The sequence below is a fragment of the Anas acuta genome, chromosome 1, assembly GCF_963932015.1.
Source record: "Anas acuta chromosome 1, bAnaAcu1.1, whole genome shotgun sequence".
Taxonomy (NCBI): Eukaryota; Metazoa; Chordata; class Aves; order Anseriformes; family Anatidae; genus Anas; species Anas acuta.
This window is the reverse complement of record NC_088979.1, coordinates 104800325-104821197: the sequence shown is the minus strand read 5'-3', so window position 1 is coordinate 104821197 and position 20873 is coordinate 104800325. Positions and strand designations below refer to the sequence as shown.

At 39.4% G+C, this 20873-nt stretch overlaps 1 protein-coding gene across 5 annotated transcripts in view; it reads left to right on the top strand.

Annotated features, from left to right (window-relative positions):
• Positions 1-20873, top strand: part of ROBO1 (roundabout guidance receptor 1) — a 541331-nt gene that overhangs the window by 212708 nt on the left and 307750 nt on the right. The window contains exon 1 of one of the 5 annotated variants that reach the window (XM_068691161.1): positions 8203-9140. The exons of the other annotated variants lie outside the window; for them this stretch is intronic. Within the exon in view, the coding sequence (XP_068547262.1) occupies positions 9086-9140 (55 nt within the window). The 5' untranslated portion in view covers positions 8203-9085. Of the gene's footprint in view, positions 1-8202; positions 9141-20873 lie in introns of those variants that run through there. 5 annotated transcript variants of the gene reach the window in all.

Below are 20873 nucleotides of genomic sequence, written 5' to 3'. Positions count from 1 at the left end.
GTGGGAGGAATAGTTGTGTTACTGGATGCTCCTAACTATGTAGACATACCCTGACAGATTTGTCCTTTGGGAGGTTTTAAGGAGAACACATGCAAGACCAGTTTGCTTTTTAATGAAATATTTAGCTGGGGCCCAAGGCCTTCCCTCTAGGTTGTTTTTGGTTGGTTTTGTTTTATTATGTTTTTTAAATCTGAAGACAGCCTGACCTTCTGTGAGGAGGTGTATGCAGTATGTGAGCCTGGTATTGCTGTTTCCTGCACAAAGCTGGAAGGAACTCTTTTGAAAGAAAATAGCCTGCTTTATGAATGGGTACATAAGACTGACTGACAGCATCCTCTCTCTCAGCAGCAATCCTTACTCACCCTGCAGATTTCGTACTTTAGCAGTGTCCACAACTGAACCTTATAAAACATTTGACCTGGGCTTTTCTTACCATAATCCATTAGGACTTAGACCAACTGTTTGGAGAAAATAAAGAAATAAATAAAAAGTAAAATGAAAACCTGAAAATAATTCCAAATCCCAAAGAGTAGGGAAATGCTTCTAAGGGCCAGAAAACATTTAATATCTAGTAGAATCATACCTCTACTTTCTCTTCTGCTTTCTCTTTTGGAGGGTGAGGGTTTAAAATTTATTTATGTATTTATTTTTCTGTATCACCTACCTCATGAAGCAGGAGTAGTTTGGTTTTACCCAAACACATTAAATGCATTTATACACATTTTTGGTTCAATAATTAAACCAAATAATACAAATTTTCACAGTTCTCTCAAGGTGTGGTTTTGAGAGCTTTTAGTATAGTTTTAATATAGTTTTAATGTAGTTTAATATGGTTTACTGAAACCTTTTCTCTGATATTTCACCTACATTTTTCTTCAATGTGCAGAAAAGGTTGAGACTGTGCTAGCCATTATACATAAAGGAAGGCAGTTCCACTTGTCCATTTAGATAGATATACTATCGGTTTAAGGAGGGTACCAAGATCAAGGCTAGCAAGATATACTGTTAGCATAAGATTTTTGCTGCTCCTTCCAGTAGTGTACTTTGTTTGCTGACAGGCGGTATGTACTTCTGCCACCAACAAGCAAGCACACCATCATGGGGCAAAGATGTGTCTCCTCTTTCCATGCTGGTCACACAGTGTACACTGAAAAATTTCTGGAGGTATAGTAACCTATATGCTCTAAGCACCAATACAGGATGTCTCTATCATTTGTAGTTCCATCCTTACTTTTTCCCTTCCTCCACTCAAGGGCAGAATACAATATTAAAACTATAGTAAGCATTTTTTTAATTAAAAGAGGTTAAATATATGGGATCAGATAGGCTTTCATCATACAATTATAAATTGTACGCTGGTTATTTTAAATTTCAACATGCAATTGAAACTTGTACTGGGTGAGCTGGCTTGGGTATCTGCTTTGCATTTGACTGAGTTAATTCACTGCAGGTATTCAGCTCTTAAGTGGCGTCTGCTTTAAATATGTGCAGTAATTCAATCAAAGAAATAAGATGGATAGTTTATGTAATCCTTTTCATCTCCAGATTGCTAAGGTTAACCTTAACTATTCATGAATTATAAATGCATGCAGCAATCTCAAACTAATACACGTAAAAAACCTTTTTTGATGGCCTGTTGAAAACCAAGCAATAGTTCATTCTTTTAAAATATAATTGATGGAACCTACAGGCACTGTATATCATTTCTTCCAGTTATTTGTAATCTCAAACAAAAGTTTTGTGCAACTCATTTAAAATGGTTGTCTGTGGTAATATTAAACCTCTCCTCTGAGCCAGGAACATAGGTAATTTTCTCTTCAAAATTTTGGATGCATCATTCTTACTGGCCTTGTCAGTGCCAGCAGATTCTATGACATGAATGGGAACCAAAAGGCAGATATTATGGAACAATAACGTTTTGTTGAAGCCTTCAGAATTCCTGAAGTAATTAAATAAAGAAAAAAAGAATCCTTTCTCTTTCATTTTGTTAGTTCATTCAATGCCATTTGGATGGTTTTGCTTATTAGCTCTCTTATAGACAGTCTGAACAATCCACTAGGTGACACCCTCAGACTCTTCCTATACTCTGCATAGAAACAAGGGGATAGTGAGTATTGAATGGCTCATCTGTTAAACATCTAATACAAATACTGAGATTTCAGGGACAGGTCTCTCTTTGTTTAGTAGTATCGGAGATAACACTGGTTTTGTAATAAATACTGTGTTTGTATATAAATTACATATTAAATAGATTAGCATTTTGTCATTACCAAGAACAAAACCACAGAGCAGAAGTTGTACACATTATTTCCTATAATTATAATAATTTTTAAAAGGCATTTGAGCTAGTGTGCTGAGTAGACTGAATAGAAAATATGCCCTTAGCAGTTTCTACTGGAGGAACAGAAAGAATATAGCTTCAGTGATTTTTTTTTTTTTTTCTCATGGGGATGTGCTATAGCATCTTTGAAACAGAAATGAAAAGCCACATACACCCCTAATATAAAAGAGTATTAAAGGGTGAACATCAATGGAATTTTCCGTGTTTATGCCAGTGGTGAATTTTTCTTTTATTCCTTTCCACTGATAATGATGCTTTATAAATCCTTCAAATAAAGGATCTTTTGTCATGTTGTTTTTATACACCTAGAATGATGAGGCCTGAGCTTATTTAGGGTCTCTATAAATTCAACATAACAAATAAAAACTCAGATTTTATTGCTAATGTTCCCTACTCTGCAATGACCATGAGTACTATTCCAAATGTTGTGCTGCCCTAGCGTACTTCAGATGCTGGCAGTCTAAATTCACTTGTGGTTTAATTAAATATAACATCAAAGAAATGAGTTACATCCCAAAATTAATGTAAATAAAAGCCAAAGCATCTTAAGGCCCTAACAATCAAATGCAAGAAAATAATCTCTTTGAATAGCAGGTTTAAACAGTAGCCATTCAGATCAAGAAAGAGACACAACTTGACATATATGGACATGGAAGTCATGACATTTTTGTTTACCCATATTAATTATCCCAATTAATTATACAGCAACTGTAGGCTTTAGAGCTTTTGCTATCCATGCACTTTTTATTATCAGCTACACTTTACAGTGCTTCAGCATCTAAAAACATAATTGACTGTTTAGTTCTAATGTATTTTTGTATTACTTAAACCTTTAAAAAGTACTGAAATTTTATGTTGTTCTGTTGTCTTACATGTTTACTGACTTCAGTTAGTATTCCTAAGATGGGTTGGGCCCATAATACACTTAGAGTCAAATGTATGAAGGGAGAGATGTAATTCCTTGCATTTTTCCATTGCATTTCAGATTATCAATGCTTACATATAAGAAAAAAATATATATATATTTTTAAGGCAGTTAACTACATAATCCAAGTCATGCCTTTGGTGGCGTCCTAAACAGTCTGGGAAGAAACAGTTCTGGAAACTTGCTGTATCTCATAGAACAATGGAATGAATACGTGGAACATTGTAAGTGGGTGCCTTTTTTAAATGAACATTACATTCTGAAGGTAATATAATGGTAATAAAGTAATTTAAACATATAGATTATAGTAGGCTACCAGTCACTACCACTAAAATGATTAAGTTTAATGCTTCTTAAATGGGGGAAAAAAATAAAAATAAAATTAAAAAAAAAAAAAGGATAAGACACATGAAATTGTGTGAGTTAGTATGGGTGAATGTGAGTTACTGTAGGTGAATGGGAAATTAGTGTTGGCTGATTTTAGCTTATACGGTTCTTTAATCTATATGGTTAATCACGTGAAAGCAGACCCAGACCTGGGAAAAACACCTCAAAGATCTTGACAAAAATCTATGAAAATAGTTCTAGCTTAAATAATTTGTACAGACATCTTCATAATAGTCTAATAGGTAACAGTAACAATGTACTCTTATCTGAACTAGTTCTCTCTGATGTCAAGGAAGGCTTAATCGTAGCATATAAAATAACATTACTGATTAGTCATACTCGTTGCCAGCCTCAGTATGCTTAGAATGATAAATTCTGTGTACATATGCATACACATTGTGTAACATACACATGCACTCACATAAGTATTCCTGGCAGCCAGCTCATGTGGAGATAACTGGAAGGCAACACAGTAGTTTTAAGACCAGGAAGGTAAGAGCCACTTGAAGTTCAAAGAGGGTTGTATGGAGAGAGTGCCGTTGCCCCGTAACACATCCAAGACATGATGTACATATCTCTGCCTTTAGAGAGAAGTACACTTGGATCTTCAGTAGTTACAAAAATTCAGGTTCTTCTGAGTAACCTGAAATAAATCATCTCCAAAAGCACATTCTCTCTTGTGTCAGAGGCAGCCCTGATTTCAGTCACTTTGAGGGAAGAGTGCCATCTGCTGAATCACAACTATCATTTCTGGAGAACCTTTTCTTTTTCTTTCACTTTCCTGTCAAAGCCCTGTGTCTCAAACACAGGCAGCACGTGTTAGTTTGTGCATGAGTAGTCCTGCTCTCTCAAATATTGCATATTTGTATAAGTCTGAAAAAAAAAGGTGGTGATTTATAAGAATATAAATAACAAACTAAAAAATCAGCCCTTCAAGCCATATTCAGTACTGTATGAAACTTAAATAGAAAGGTAAATGCTGAGAATTAGAGCTAATATTTCACTGCAATGAATGCAGTAGATGGATATTATTCTACAATCAAATGCATACATTAGGGCACTTTCTAAAGTCTCAGAGCTGACCTGTGCTCACTTAAAAACATGACTTTATGTCAGTGGAAATAGGATAGATCTCTCTATGCTTTTTTTTGCAGTCAAAATTGTCCATTGGTGTAATTTTAAATGGAATGTAGTTTAATGACATTTTTGCCTTCTCCTTTTCAGATGCTACCAAATTTATCATACCAGGTTATTTTTCATGCACTCATGTTTCACATACTCTAGAATTAACACAAGTACATCTGCATTTAAATACACGTAGAAGAAGCGTGCCCCAAATTTGAAGCAATTAAAGCTGTATGTCTTTTTCTTAAAGCATTTTCTGACACATAAGTGTACATATCTCTCGTATATATATATATGTATATATATATATATGTATGTATGTCTCAATATCAAGGACAATAAGGATGTTTGAATAGCCCACATTTTGTAAGAACATCTGCAGAATTAAAGATGTCAATTATAAGATATTCTGATGAACTTTTGTAGGCTTACAATTTGAAGAGATTCACTCAGCTGTGCAGCTGTTATGTATTATTACAATCTAAATGAATTTAAAAAGATAATTAGACCAGTATATATCCACTCCTAGTAATTTTTCTGAAGTAAGAAAACACTGACAGCTAACCATTATGTTATGAAGTATTTGAGACAGTATAAGTAGAACAAGTCTTTGAAGTACTAGGGTACTTTCACTCTAGGTGCCTGATGTGGAATTGATTCACATTTCTCACAAGATAAAGATTTCTTTACAGTGATAGAAAAAGTCTTACGTCTCTGTTAAAGATGGAGTAACAGAGACAAAAAACATTTAAACTGTTTTACTTATGCTCACCTCAGAAGAACCTGTTACTCAGTTACTCAGAAGAACCTGAATTTTTGAATGAAAGGTCATTCAAACTTCAGACCTTTAACCCATTCCTGTATTTAGAATCTCTTTGCATTGGAAATGTGAAATAAAAATAATAATAACATACATCATATCTAAGGCTCCAATATAGCATAAAATTTTATTTTCCTTTTTCTTGAATGACCTAAGCAAAAGAGTTAATGAATCTAGTAGCTTATTATTTTGCTTATTATTACTATTAGCTTATTATTTATAATGTACAGAAAACCATTTTTTAATTATTTTTATTTATTAATTTATTTATTTTGAGTAGATGAGTCACTCTGAAAAATGGTAAATTTTTTATTTACCATCCCCCCACAGCACATATACTTACTGCGAGTTACAGAGGATTAATTTATGTTCATAGACACATCATAGAAATGCATTTATTTATTTATTTGTTTTACAATTAAAGATTACACAGAGTGTTGACAATGATAGTTTCATATAAAAAATGGATATCTAAAAATGACATTTTACAAGTAAATAAATATGTGTATATACAAAATATATGTATGTTCATTCAGAGAATACGTAAACTTACACCCTGTAGAGTGATCTGCTTGTAAATTTGAAGTTGTGCTTTTTTAACAGAAGCAGTAGATTAAAATATGTAATCCAGCACAACATAAGTGAGTCTGTCAAGTATTGATAGTAGTATCACTACAGAAGGAATAAAAAATAAGCCTTCAAAATTTTATCTGTAGTGGTGATGTGTTTTCTTTTCCTCCTGGAGTCTATATAATCTAGGCATTAAAAAAATCTGAGTGTACAGTAACTGGAATAGATTACTTAAAGAGAATATGAAATTCTGGTTATCAGAAATTTTAGAAATGGGATTAAAATACACTATGTGGGAGTCTACATCTATTTAACTGTCTCTGAATAGGGAGGTGAATTACATGAACTCTTTTCAGCCTTACATGTGACTCATGTTTAATTAATTAAAAAATAAAACAAAAACCTAATTTATTGAAATCTCAAACTTCTGTGTAGGGGTTAGGGATGATCTAGACCTCTTTGCTGGTTTTACTATGTGTTTTAACTCTGGGGGTGCTATTTCATTTTTCTTTCATAAAGTGCAGAATGATAGCATGAGGTCAGCATTTGAATAGCAAGATGTGTTGTTGGTTAGGTATGGTTTTAAGAAGTCTTGTCATCCGTGGATGTATTCACTGTGGAAAGGCCTGTTATTGATTCCATAGTTATGCTTGTTTGAAGTAGGACACTGATGTTTTTTTCTCTCTGAAAATTAATGCCTGGTGATTAAAAAAAAAAATACTTGTTTTTTCAAGTTTTCTTTTTTTTTTTAATGCTTAATCTATTCACACTGGTGTTAGCGGACAATCTTGCAAGTTTGGCTGCTACTGATAGGTACACTTGCAGACCAGACACTTCTTTTTCCAATGTAAAACAGTTTTGCTGTACATTATTGAATATCATCTTCTACAGATCCAGCATGAAAGTAAACTAAAATAGATTCAGTGCAACCCACAGGCACTTTTCTTGTTGAAATTTCAGTCAAAATTTGTCCTGTGCCACAATGAGGGAGGGAAAATGGGGCAAACATAGTGGTATGCCAGTATGTGTGTGATTTGATTGATAGAGGCTGCGCGCATAAGAACCTGTTTGGCTGATAGCAATGGAGGGTGCATATAAATCCTGCGACAGGAAATAAAGGGTCTTTCTCTGGAGTTTTATTATCCCACTGCAAGAAAAGACTCATTTGCAATGGGGTTAACGTATTCAACATGTTTCTTGGAAATTAAGTTTATCTTTTACATCTCATTCAATCCTCACAACCTAACGACAAGGCCTAGGAGCACACGGAGCACCATGTTGTGAGGTGGCAGTACCACCACATGCTGGACTCATCTGATAGCAGCCTTTCTTCCAGGCTCACTCAGCCTTTCCACCTATGGTGTAAAGCCTTTGTGCTGCACCACCACCTCTCATACCGTGAGATAAGGCAAGTGGGGCCACACGAAGGTGCCCTCATGGTGCTTGGCCATGCACCCCACTGCAGAAGCAGGGGCCTGACAAAGCTTATTGGGAGGCTTGGTCTTTGTCACCTGGTATGACCTGACAAACTGCACTTGCATTGCTCCAGCGGGAGAACCAGACTATGCTCTCCCTGCCCACAAAGCCCTTTATTTATTACGCTGTCCTCCAGTGCAATTGGTAATTATGGCAGAGGAGAGGAAAAGGAAACAATCAGGGAAACTGACGGGGAAGCAGACGAAGGCCTTCTCTGCCGTGGGGTCACCGCGTGGGGTGGGAAGAGGGCGCGGAGCCGCTCAGGGTTTCCCAGTAACCGGTCGTTTCCCCAGCGCCCCATGACCACCAAGGAGGCCTCAAGGAGCCGTGCGCCCGTTTCAGGGCGGGCTGCTGGAGGCCCGAGGGGCTCCGCAGGTGCGCTGCGGGGTGGGGACGGGCAGCTCCTCAGGGGATGCTGCCCGCAACGCCCCCGGCTCCGAACACGGGACAGGGCTCGGGCGCCCCCACACCATCCGACGCCTCGGAGGGGGCCGTGGCCGCCCCGCCTGTTACCTTCGGCGGGGCGGGACCGGGGCTGGGGCTGGGGCCGGGGCGGGGTCTGCCGAGCCGTGCCGGGGCCGTGTAGGTGCGGCCCCATTACGGTGTCCCGAGGCGGCAGCCGGCAGGAGAAGGGGAAGGGAAGGGAGAGCCGGCGGCGGCCCAGCGTGACAGCAGAAAGTTGGGGCTCGGCCCCGCCTGAGCCGTGCACCCCTGCCCCGGCCGAGGGGGCAGGCGAGGAGCTGCTCCTCCTCCCGCCGCACCGAGGGAAGGAGGGTGGGGGCGTTGGCCCGGGGAAGTTTTGCTCCCGCTGCCTCTTCCTTCCTTCCTCCTTTCTCCCTTCGCCCCTCTCCTGTGCCCTACTCCTCCTCCTCCGGCGGCGGGGAGGGGGCTCCGTGGCGCAGGGGGCGGTGGCGGCGATGCTGGGCTGGGCGAGGAGCCGCCGCCGGGGCTCCCCTGCGTGACCGCGGCCCCCGCCGCGCCGCGCCTGCCGCCTTCCCCCGTGATGGCAGCGGGGGCTGCCGCCGCCTCGCCGCCGCGCACCGACCGCCCCTCGCCCGCTCCGGACGCCCAGTGACCCCCCGTGGCGGGGAGCGCCCCTCTGCCCGGCACCCCACACCCCCAACAGCCGAGAAGGCTCCGGCCGGAGGAGCGAGCAACTCGCGAGCGGCGAAGCCGGGCTCTTTTGTCTCCTGCCGTCGCCGTGGATGGTCCCGGGAAGTGTCAAGGCGCCGCCGAGGAACGCCCGGACCGAGAGAGGGGAGAGCGGGGCCGCGGTGCTGCCGCAGCCCCCCCGCCGCTGGCAGCGCCCCCCGAGCCGGTGCCAGGGGGTGGCGGAGCCCGACCGGCGCTGAGCTGCCGTGGGATTACAACTGGGGGCTCCCCGCTGCTCCTGCCCCCGCTCTTCTGGCATGAGACTGTCTGCGGGCGCCACCTGAGGACAATGATCGCGGAGTTTGCTCACTTTTACCTCTTCGGATTACTCTGCCTCGCCTCAGGTAACTGCGGGGGGCGGCCCCTCCCGGCCCCTCGCCTCCCAGCCCAAACTCGAGGCCGGCTCCAGGAGCTGGTGGAGAGCCTGGGGGGAGAGGTTTGGGGTGGGTGCCGGGGGCTGTTTGGTGTGGAGGGGGCGGCCACGGAGCGAGGTGTCAGCGGGATAAGGGGGCCGGGGGGAGATGGCCGAGGAGATAGAGGGGATTAGCGGTCATTAGCCACCGCTGTGCGTACCGGGGCACCTTATCGCGCCTGTGGATTAAAGATACGCTATCGAGGCATTGTCGGCAGCGGGTTTTCTCTGGGTTCCCCACCCGAGCACCCACCCCGTCGGACCCCAAAATGGATGCGCCGGAGCAGAGGGCAGCGCCGCGGAGGTGCTCGGTGCCCGGCCGGGCTTCTGGCTCGGCATGAGCTCCCTGAAATTTGGGAGGCCGGGCTGCCGGCCCGCGGGACGCCCCCCCGCTCCCAGCAGCTCCTTTTGTCACGCGTTAAAGGGAGCAGTGAGTAAACGCAGTCAGACCTCGCCGAGCAGCCGTGGCTGGCGTGGGCAAGCGCCTTCCACCCTAATTGGTTTTTATAAGTTCGCCGAGGACCCCGCCGAGTAATTAAAGTGGTGGTAGTACGAGGCACCTGGTCAGTAAATGAATGAATGAAGTTTTTGAAAGACTTAAGTGCACCGCCTGAAGCTTTAAGTCTTAATTATGTCACCGAGTGCAATAACTTATGTCTGTTTCTAGATTATATCATAAATTTAACCATTACATTTTTGCTGTTAGGTATTAGGTTTACTCCTGCGGCTTTGAATGTGGAAAGCATTGCATTTCTCTCTCAGGAGAGCAACTCGAACCTAGTTCACTGTGAACCGTGTCAGTCATGCTACCTTTTGCTTGCTTGCCTCTGTCCTGCCTTCCTTAGCTAGCTGAAGAAACAGCTGGACCGGGGGGCCTTCCGCCGGTTTGCCCTCTGAGTCTTCCACATTGTAGAAAAGTTGACTTCATGCGCTAACTCCTTTCTGGACTAGGATATCCTTTATTCCAAGTCAAGCAGCAGTTTTGCAGAATTGTTTTTTATTCTCTCATGTCTTTCTCACATAAATGCTGAATAGAGTAGAGAGGAATGTAAGGGTGTTTGTTTTTCACCCGCTTGGGATAGGGCCATTTTCCCTAATAATGTTGATTCCACATGAGTTATTGGGGACAAAAAAAAAAAAAAGCCATGAATGCTTATGGAGGTTTTTAATTTTGTATGGTAAGTAAAGCCAGTAACATGGAGACAAATGCCAGAGAATAACTTTCTTGTAGATCCTGCAGCAGAAGGGTTTTTTTTTCCCTCAGTTATAATGTGGTCAAACAGTCCATCTTGTGTCTGGAACAATGGAGATGCCAGAAACCTGAGGCTCAATGAAGTTTGGAGGCAGATGGCTTTAATGCAGAAGGAAGGACAGGAGTCACCTACAGCAGTTTCCTCATTGAAATCCTTTCAGTTCCGCTGACAGCTGATCTGCTTGCAAGCTGATTGATCCTTTCCTCCCTTTTCCACTGAAGGTTTTCACTTCCCTCACACCTAATCTGAATCAACGGTTTGTGTGGTCACACTCTAAATGGGATGGTGGAAACTTTTACTGAGAGGTGGGAAATTACTGGGGGATGGGGAGGAGGGAAATCTTTGTAATAATAACAAGGTATGTAGGTTAGTGTTTGTTAAAACAGTAATTGGTAAACCACTTAGTATTTAAACCCCTTAATTTTTACCCTGGTGTTGCCTCTGTGAAGTACCTTCTTTCATCTAAGCCTGTGGTTAATAAATGCTGAATAAATTTAAATTTTGAATCATTTTGAACATTGGCATATATACTTCCCTCCCTTATCCTTTCAGTGTCAGTGTAATTTCAACACTTCTTTGCATAAAAAGAAGAAAAATTGCTTTAAGGGGTACTTCTTCTCAGGTAGACTTTGTTTTCTGGAGTATTTATGTGCATTTTTGCCCTTTTTCCTCCATTTTGAGACAGTCTTTGCTTTATTCCTTTATAATCCTTAGCTATCTCCCCCCCCCCCAAAAAAAAAAAAAAAAAAAGGCAATAAAACCTACACTCAAAAAACTAAGCATCAGACTAGTATGTTTGGGGAATAAAAACTTTCCGTAACCCTGGGAGTAATGCAGAACACTTTTTCTGGGAATAGGAGTGTCAAAGTTCTGCTTTTTCCACGTGTGTGTGTTCACTGCTCCAGCAACCTGCAAGACTAAATGTTTCACTAGTTGGCTGTCCAATCCTTTCACAGGAATCTATATTTCTACAAGGTGTTTCATTGCATAACTGATTCCCACCTGCTCAACATGTTTCCCAGCCTCTTTCTGTCTATGATATCCCATACCAATTATTGTACTTCAAATGGGATTGGTAAATCTGATAGAGGGATTTTTATGCTGTGTGAAATAGGGCAGCTCTGATGGAACCTAGGCAGGCATGGTTTCCATTGATAGTTCTAGCCAGTGGAGGGCAAAATTGTCTCTCATATTCCTTTATGGGAGAGTCATCTTCCAACTGTTAATAGTTAAGGGGTGTCTGAAGTGTCCCTAAAGTCCTTTCCAGTCGGCTAACCTGTCTATTGGATTAAATAAATCAGCAATTTCTTTGACGCTTTTGTTTCATAAGTTTGTACTTAAAGAGGGAAGTTTCCCTTGTGCAATAAGAGAGCAATTTGTAGGTTTCGTGAAGTGGTATTAGAGAATTTCAGGAAATGTTTCTGTTCTTTTTCCATAATCTCGATTTGATAATAATAAAATATATTTTAAAGTCTTTATTTTACACAGTAGTTCAAAGGATTTTGAATGTTTAAGTGCATCATCTGTAATTAAATAATCCATGAAAGTATTGAACAAACCCATGTTTTTCCATCCACTCCTAATGCACCATGCATTGTTCTAAGTAATTTTACTGTAAAAATGTTAAAGAAGGATAGCTCCTTACACTTGAAGCTGGCCAAATTTTCAGGGTGTTTAAGGACTTCAGACTATAAAAGAAATTGCCACATGCTGTTCAACTGGTAATTCCTTACTTGTGATGAAATATCCTGTAAATATCCAAGTGTTTGACTGATTACCACTTATCCATGTGACTGCTGATAGTATCTGTTGATACTGAACAAACCCTTTCTTAAAATTCGCATTAGCATGCAAATTCTTTCAACTAGAAAGAGTCACTCTTTTTATGCAGCTTAGGAATTGATATGGACACCTATTTAAAACAGAAAGACATTCTAACTGGCTTTTTGACTCACTGCAGTCAGTATTGATTGTCAAATGTTGCCTTGTTTCTGTGCCACTTAGTCCCTTGTGGTCTTCCTGAAGTAACACAGCACTTCCATTAGAAGTACCTTTGCAAAGGGTTCAGGGCTTTGAACTTCAGAGGACTGCTGCATACAGCCCACAGAATTTTGTGAGAAAACATGAATTCAGGTGAGGGGTACTTCTGAACCTACTGCCCAAAGTCTGTAGGCTAAAGGTTCTGATTTGGTCTACAAAGATAGTCAGATGATTACAAATACTACCAGAAACCAACAACACCTAGGTAACGGTATTGTTTAAGGCCAAATGTAGACATGTGGTATCCATACCAAATGATGTTTTAATATAAAATGCTTAGGAAGTGATTGCCAAAGAGGTTCTGTGGGGGATCAGAAACAATCTTCATAAGAGGTACAGAGAAAAAATAATCTCTTTAGACGCCTACAACTGAGAAATATACTGCTGTACTTAAGAACAACCTATTCTGCTGTTCTCTTTCTCACACATAATACTGGTTTTGGTTTGGCCCTTAACTTTCCCAAATAACTGAAAGAGTTTTGTTTCACAATCCTAAACAAACATAATTGTGTCTCATTAGGGGATGATTTGATCCAATTAATTTTAAGTAGGCTGGGGCAGCTAGCAACTCCAGTTACTTGTGCAGCTTCTACACCTTATTTATTAAATGCATTGTGTGAGTAATGGTCATCTCAGTATCATGGTAGCTATTTTAATTTTTTTTCAAAGTATATCTCTTTAATACTGAAGATAGGCCTTATCAGTGTATTAGGAACCTTTTTTTTTTTTTTTTTTTTTAATTGAATGGCTGGGAGTGAGGCTTTTCTCTGCTAATTGTTAATATTTTGAGCTTATTTTGCGGTCAGGAAGTTAGTAGGAACCTTGCACTTTTCAAGCAAACTCAAGAATACCATATGTGGAGGTCCTGGCAAGCTTTATTTGTATATTCTGCTCTATAACCTTGTTTGGTGGTGATAACCTTCCTTAACTTTTGGGCCGAGTACCTCTTCATAAAATCATAGAGTAAACAGTGAAATAACTAAAGTAGCAAGTGAGGTGTATTATGAGTACAATAAATTGTGTAAATAAGAGAAATAAGAGTGTTTTCCCTATTAGAAACCAGAAGCTTGAGCAAGAGGTGAGCACAGAGTTGCAAAGAGATGCTCTTAGTATCTTGAAAAGAAAAGAGGTGCTTGAGTTTACGACTTTCCTTCATACCCTCTTTAGTACCAGGACCTACATAGGCAATCCGGGTGTTTGAATATAACAGCATGTTCCACGCATAGGTGAATGCCTCTTGGCTGACTATTGCATCAGCCTTAAATGAACATTTAATTGGTGTGGGTAGAAGGGCACTGAAGAAAGAATATACCTTATGAGAAAAAATACTTCAGTCTTAAGGCTTGGGCCATAGATGGCAGCCAGCTATGTTGAGCTATCAAAATTGAAACCTGGAAAATAAGAATGGGTAGACTTGAGGAGAAACTGGGAGGCTGATACAGAATTACAGTTTTCAGTCAGGTGTACAGGCTTCTGTTACTGTGTTGTTGTATTGTTTTTTTTTCCTAAGATAATAATCAGGATAATGAAAGACTTGGGACAAGTAGTGTAAGTTACCTTATCCAGGAAAAGGATAAGCTTCCTTGAAATAACGAGGTGCTGAATTTAACTCTGGATGCCAGAATTTTTGTTAGGTGACACGGTTCTTTGTGAATCATCAGAAAAATCATATATTTATCCACCAAAATTATAACAGTTGCTTCCAGAGAGTTTTAAGAGGTGAGAGGATATGCCTCTTAGACCAGGAATGTGTATGATTTAATTGGTGTAAAAAGAGCAACATAAAACTAGTTGGGGGAAGGGGTAGGTAGCTATTTACTCTCACTTAGGAACCTGAAGTATCCACTTCATGTATTAGGAGGAGGAGAAATGTCCTACACATTGACAGAATGATGGGATAGAGGGTAAAGAAAACATTCTATTTGTTTCTGTGTCTTCTGAAAATAAAATGAGAAAGCTAACTTTACTGGGTGAGTGCAGGAGTATATGAGCAACTAATGAAGGTAAACACTACTGAGGACTATAAACAGTACTGAGGACTATTTTAGTGTTCTTTGATAAGATCTGTAGAGATTTTTCTTGCTTCTTTTGCCCAGAGACCTTCAGAACAGTGAAAATGCACTAGACTATTGTATGTGTGCATCTTTGCATGTCTGCCAATTAAAACAAAATAAATAAATTGAAAATAATTTGTATTTGCAAACGGTGGTGGGGTCAGTCTTTTAATTTAGAGCAGTTTCAGGTAAGGGAAAGATACAGGATGTTCTGTGTCTCAACACCCATGGACAGAGAAGTCATTCTTCCTTTAAAGAGGTTTTTAAAGAGAGAGGACCGAGTGGTTAACTCAGTGGTTTATCTTTCAGCTTTTCTTACCTGAAGAGAGAAATATGTTTTTCTCTTGGAGGAACAGAAACTTGGAAACTTAAAAAGGAGAATCTATGGCTAGTCAGCAGAGAACGTACTTGTAGATCTAAGCAAAGGATGCTCGTTTAAAAAGCAGCTTTACATTTTCATTCATTTAAGGCCCTCACACTTACTCATAGTTGCTGTTGCCACCACTCTCCACAGAGCCAAGCAGAACTTGTGTACTTTCCTATCTAGCTTGTGGTGAAGCCAAGTCAACCAGTTGCTGCAGGAGTGTAGAACCTGAGGATATTGGATATCTGAGGATATCTTGGGTGTGCGCTTCACCTTCTGACACAGAGAAAAATGCTAAAGCTATTATAAAAGTCAATGTATTGAACATCTATCTTATTCAACCTCATTTTTAACACATTTGGTTTTGATCTTAGTGTTTTTTTATATACTCTGTAGTATATCAAAACATCAGTTTTTAATAAAGATGTCTTAAGTATTCATTTTCACAGTCAGAATTCTGACGTTCTTTATAGGATACTTGTATTAACATGCATACTTTCTCAAAATAGTAACTATGTCGGTGGAGATTTTTCTCACTTGGTTTTCAAAGAAGTTCCATAGTAAACGATTGGATTCTGTATCTAAGTAAGGGGGGAGTTTGTATATGGATTAGCTGACTGACTGCTGAGGTAAATTCCAAACTGGGCATTCACCTTGTGCTGCCAGACTTCACACCTTCAGAGGGGCAAGGGACTCCCTGTGCTATGTTAAATATTAATTTACATGGAAATAAATACTAAATTAAATAGAACATTCATATTTAACTATAACTTAGTATAAATTCAGAGTAGATGAAAAGAAATGTGCAATATTATTGAATTGATATAAATAACTTTTTGATCTGAAAAAGTGCTTGTTTCCTGGACTGCTACAGTCCTGAAATACATATATATTATTTGAAGAAATGCATAGTCAGATATGCAAAATTATTCAAAGTGCCCTATTAGCAGGTATTTGCTCAGTATGGTGTTGCATTACCTGAAGTTTAATGCTAATACAGTGAATGATTAAAATAATGGGAAAGCCCATTACTGTAGATTTAAGATTAGTAAAAGTGACAAATCTGTGCTGAAATCTGTATTTAAAATCTTCAAATTAATATATTATTTTTTTACATCTTGCCTGGTGAGTTAGCTGTTGAGTAAGCTGAGTTCTGGAACAACTATCTTTGCAGACATGGAGTGCAGGACATACCACGGGTAGGTTTCCAATGAAATACGAACAGTCATCTTTAACAGCAGTGTGAGAGAACTGAATAGTCTATGCTCTTTTGAAGTAATACAGTTTTGTAGTCTGTCTTCAACTCTTCTAATGGACTTCTATATAAATCAGAACTGTAATTTATTTACTATTGTTGAACTGCTTCATGAGCAAGCACACTAGTATTGCATTAAAACTTGCTTGGCTAGCATTTTTGTGCAGTCTGAAATTTGCATATCCTCAGGCAAGATATTTATTTTGCATTCTGGCTTAGTTATATTGCCTCTTATCTAATTACTGAACTGTCTTTATATTGAAGATGAGATATATAGAACTCTTTAAAATTCATATGCAGAAGGTTCCTTTTTTTTTTTTTAATTTGCTTCTACAGTAGCATAATAGACATAAATAGCTTCTCACCTTAGAAATTAGAATATCAAGGATATCCCTAAAAATATGTACAATTTGAAGTTTCTGTTCTGTTGGAAGTAGGTAGAGAGGGAGAGAAGTATGTTTTTGATAGTGACCAAATAGATGTTCTTTAAAGAGGGACTGAACTTTCAGGAAACACACTACAACTCTTTTGTTTTTGTGATCCAGGACACTGAGTTGTTGAAGTTGGGAACCTGCAGCCTAGACTTGGAACCACTTAAAATCAGTAGTACCTCTTGAAACTCTTGATTCTAGTGCTCAAATTAAATTGTGTAAAGTGTTTGACATTATTTTTAGCTGTGAATGTTTATGGATCATTGTCTTTACTCGGTCCATCTGAAAATGAGATTGTGGTGAATATTTCCTTAAGAGGCAATTAACTGAAAAAGCCATATACCCTGGATGCATTTGCATGGGCATCTATAGTTCTGTGTAGAGTAAGAGGCCAGTCAAAGATATGCTTGAGTATGTGTTCTGTCATTACCTTTTTGGTTTGTCACTTTTGTAGTGTGTTTTACAATCCTTGGTCAAAAGCAGTATTTTTCATGCTCCCATTGACCAAATAAGCCCAACCATCTAAACCCAAAACAAGGATTGAAGGCCTCAAATACAAATTAAGTTGTGCCTGTAAACACATAATATAGGGTCGTAAAATGGAGAATTTGGATTTAAAAAAAAAAAAAAAATGTTGGATGCTAGGCAGGTTTAGAAATGGAAATTGCAAATTCTGGATGCTCCCCCCTCACCTCCTACACTACTGAACAACTCTGTTAGTGCAACTTTCTCTCTTGGAAGAGAGCTGATGGTGTAGCTACAGTACTTCAAATACTGCAAATACTTCACAAGGAAAGTGTTGCATGGTAGGAGGTGATAAAGTTTTTTTTTTTTTTTTTTCTTTCTTCAAGCAGAAAAAAGAGAAAAGAAAGCTAGGCTAGGATAGTAAGACCAAATTATTTTCCTTTTTGCTGACCAAAATAGGAGTTCATAGAATCATAGAATAGAATCATAGAATATCCTGAGTTGGAAGGGACCCTTAAGGATCATCAAGTCCAACTCTTGACACCACACAGGTCTACCCAAAAGTTCAGACCATGTGACTAAGTGCACAGTCCAATCTCTTCTTAAATTCAGACAGGCTCGGTGCAGTGACCACTTCCGTGGGGAGCCCGTTCCAGTGTGCAACCACCCTCTCTGTGAAGAACCCCCTCCTGATGTCAAGCCTAAATTTCCCCTGCCTCAGCTTAACCCCGTTCCCGTGGGTCCTGTCGCTGGTGTTAATGGAGAAAAGGTCTCCTGCCTCTCGACACCCCCTTACGAGGAAGTTGTAGACTGCAATGAGGTCTCCCCTCAGCCTCCTCTTCTCCAGGCTGAACAGGCACTACAGAGAGTAGTGTTTGCGCATACAGTATTGTAGCAGCAGAACACAGCATGTGTGTAGCAAAGAGGTGTAACTAAAGGTGATCCTATCAGGCTGGTGCTTGGGCAGAAAAGTGAGTGGCAAGGAGGCCCTGCACAAGGAATGAAGTCCTGTCTCCACTAACATGGAAAATTATGGTTTTAACTTCAAAAGCTGTTAAAACTTGGAAGGAATTAGTGTATTGCTAGCACTGAAGGGCACCTGGAACTGAATGGCTGAGCTAAATCATTCAATAATGATTAATGAGACTCATTGCTTAGGTTAAACAACCTTTACAAATTAAAAGGAATATTTTAAAATCAGATGCAAAGCAGAAAGAGGGATCCATTGCCACTGTTTCCTCTTGAATGCAAAAGATGGTGGAAAGTCTTCCCTACTGAGACAAGGAGAATCTGTTAAGTGCTGCTGTTAAATTAACTTCCTAGTTTCTGAACTTCTGAGCAACTGATCTGAAGATTATTTTTTGGCTTCTAAATTGTGAATGCAGTGATCAGAACCTTCAAATGGAAAGGAGCATATGGGATAGAATTCTGCTGCTTTTTAGAGAATTTAGGAAAAAAAATATTTCTACTCTCTTATTTGTGAGTGTTAATAAATATATTACCTGTAGGTAGTGCAAAATACTGAAAAATGTAAAGTGAAACAAAGATAGAGGCATAAAGAATACTTATTTTAAGTTTTCTTGAGCGTGATTCTGGCAGTTACTGAGCTGAATAGTAATGTAGCTTGGTTTCCTATCAGGACAATGGTTGAAATGTCCAAAGGCTGTCATTCCACTGGAGGCTTATAGTACCAATGTGAATATACTTCTGTTTGTTTCCAGGTTCTTAGTGGAGGTAGTAAAGAAACCAGTTAAACATGTTGATTAATTTTTTTAGAACTGTAAAAAGAAAACAGTGGCATCATTCATGATACTGCCTGTTTAAAATGTGTGGCTTTGTGCAGGAAATTCATAGGGGAAGAAAATAAGTGAGCTAGGCCCTTCTGCAATAAGATGTCATTCCTCTGGGGCTTATCATGGCCAAAACTGTAACAGCATTTAGCTTTAATCTCTAGGGGTTGAGGTTCCCTAAATTGCATTGCTGAAAAAAAAATCACTGCTCACAACATTTCTCGACTTCTGTATTGCCGGTTTTCCCACTTACTCAATGTCTGACTTGGTTGTCTTTCAAATTTTGATTGATTCATTCTTTTTTTTTCCCAGCAGAAAGCAAGCAAGCAAGATTTTTTAAAGCTAAAGTATTGCTTCATGCCTATTTATACATTTTCATGGCATCAGTTAGCCTAATGTGGAATGAAAACATGTAATTCCCTGCTGCTCACCCCCACCCAATATTCTGTACCGGATGGGGTAATTTCCCTGCCTTTGCTGGGACAGCCAGCCTAGAAGCTCAGGCAGATTTAGGTTGACCCACTGCCTTAGTGACCAGGAAGAATTTTTTATATTTATACAGACAGTTTTGTTGGTGCGTGTGTTTTTCTTGCTTTTTCCTGACTGTAAAAATTATTGGGGTTGTGGACATTTAATTTTTACTGATAACTATGGATATATTTTTTTTTATTTTTTTTTTTTGTAGGGGGTGGGGGGATCACTACTAAATAAAATAGAGAATGAATTAAAATGCTCTTATTCCAAAAAGATTGGCACAGATCATTGTGTCTTCAGAACTGATATTTCTTTCTTTGGCAGTAATTTACATTTTATTTTACATAAATTTACAAAAAGACATTTACATTTTATTTGCCTCTTACCCTATTGCAGGAAGGAAAGCAGCAACCTCACACTAAAAATTCATGGTGAACAACAGTCCACCAGTAATTAGAATTAAACTGAGTCATTTTGCTCGGTCATTTCATTACAGTTCCTGTAGGCTTGCAGCTGATCATTTTGAATCTCGTAAACCTAAATTTTATTTTACTCACCTTATGCAGGTCAAGTAAAAAGCCACGTCAATTTAATGAATCCTTTTCTTTGCAATGAGCTGAACGTGGCATTTGTTTTTGTTCTAGCAGTCATGAAATAACAGGGTGTTGGCGACAAGTCCATTATTGGCTCTGTGTTTGAGGGCTTTTACTCCACCCAACATATTATGTGTGCAGACTGTAATGTACTTGTTAAAACCTGTTTTAAAATAAGGATTCCTTTTTTTAAAAAAAAGCAGTAATAAAGAGAAAATAAAAATAGATCCCTGATCTGTATTAGCATAAAGAAAGAGAAGCAGCAACTCATTCGTTTCATGGCTTAAGGAAGAAAAAAAAAAACTCTCAGCCCCTTCAAATCAAAGGAGGTTTCACTGCTGATTTTAAGTTTTACCTCCAGCTGTATGTCACTATGCCACTGAATGATATTACAGAGAAGGTGTTTAGGGCTGGATGTTTAATCTCATCACTTGTAAACTTAAAATGCGGAAAGTTTCAAGGATAATCAGACTGCAATTTTGCATGCATTTTTATCAGTCACTGCAATGTTGGTTTTACTGCATGTGGTTTTGGTGTATTTGCTGTGGATTTCATTCACCTGTTTGCTAAAGGACCGAACTAGTATCTGCTTTGTTTATTTGTTTTTGTTTGGTTGATTAATGGCTTTTTCAAAACTTTTCTGGCTTTTAATTTTGCTGTACTTTTTTTTCCCCTGACATTTAGCCAGTATTGTAAGAGAATTATAATAAATGTAATACTTTGTTTATATAGGTACTGACTTTTTTAAAAATAATTTCAGTGTTTTTGCTGTTTGCTCAGGTTTGAAAATTAATGTAGTCTGGTTCCTACTATATAATACTTGGAGGGAGCCATAAGATGTTATGAAAGAAGTGTTAGGCAGAGATCACCTCTTTAAAGAAAAAATGGTGCCAGTATAAAACTATAAAATACTCATCAACGTTTAGAACATGCTGTTTACAAACCT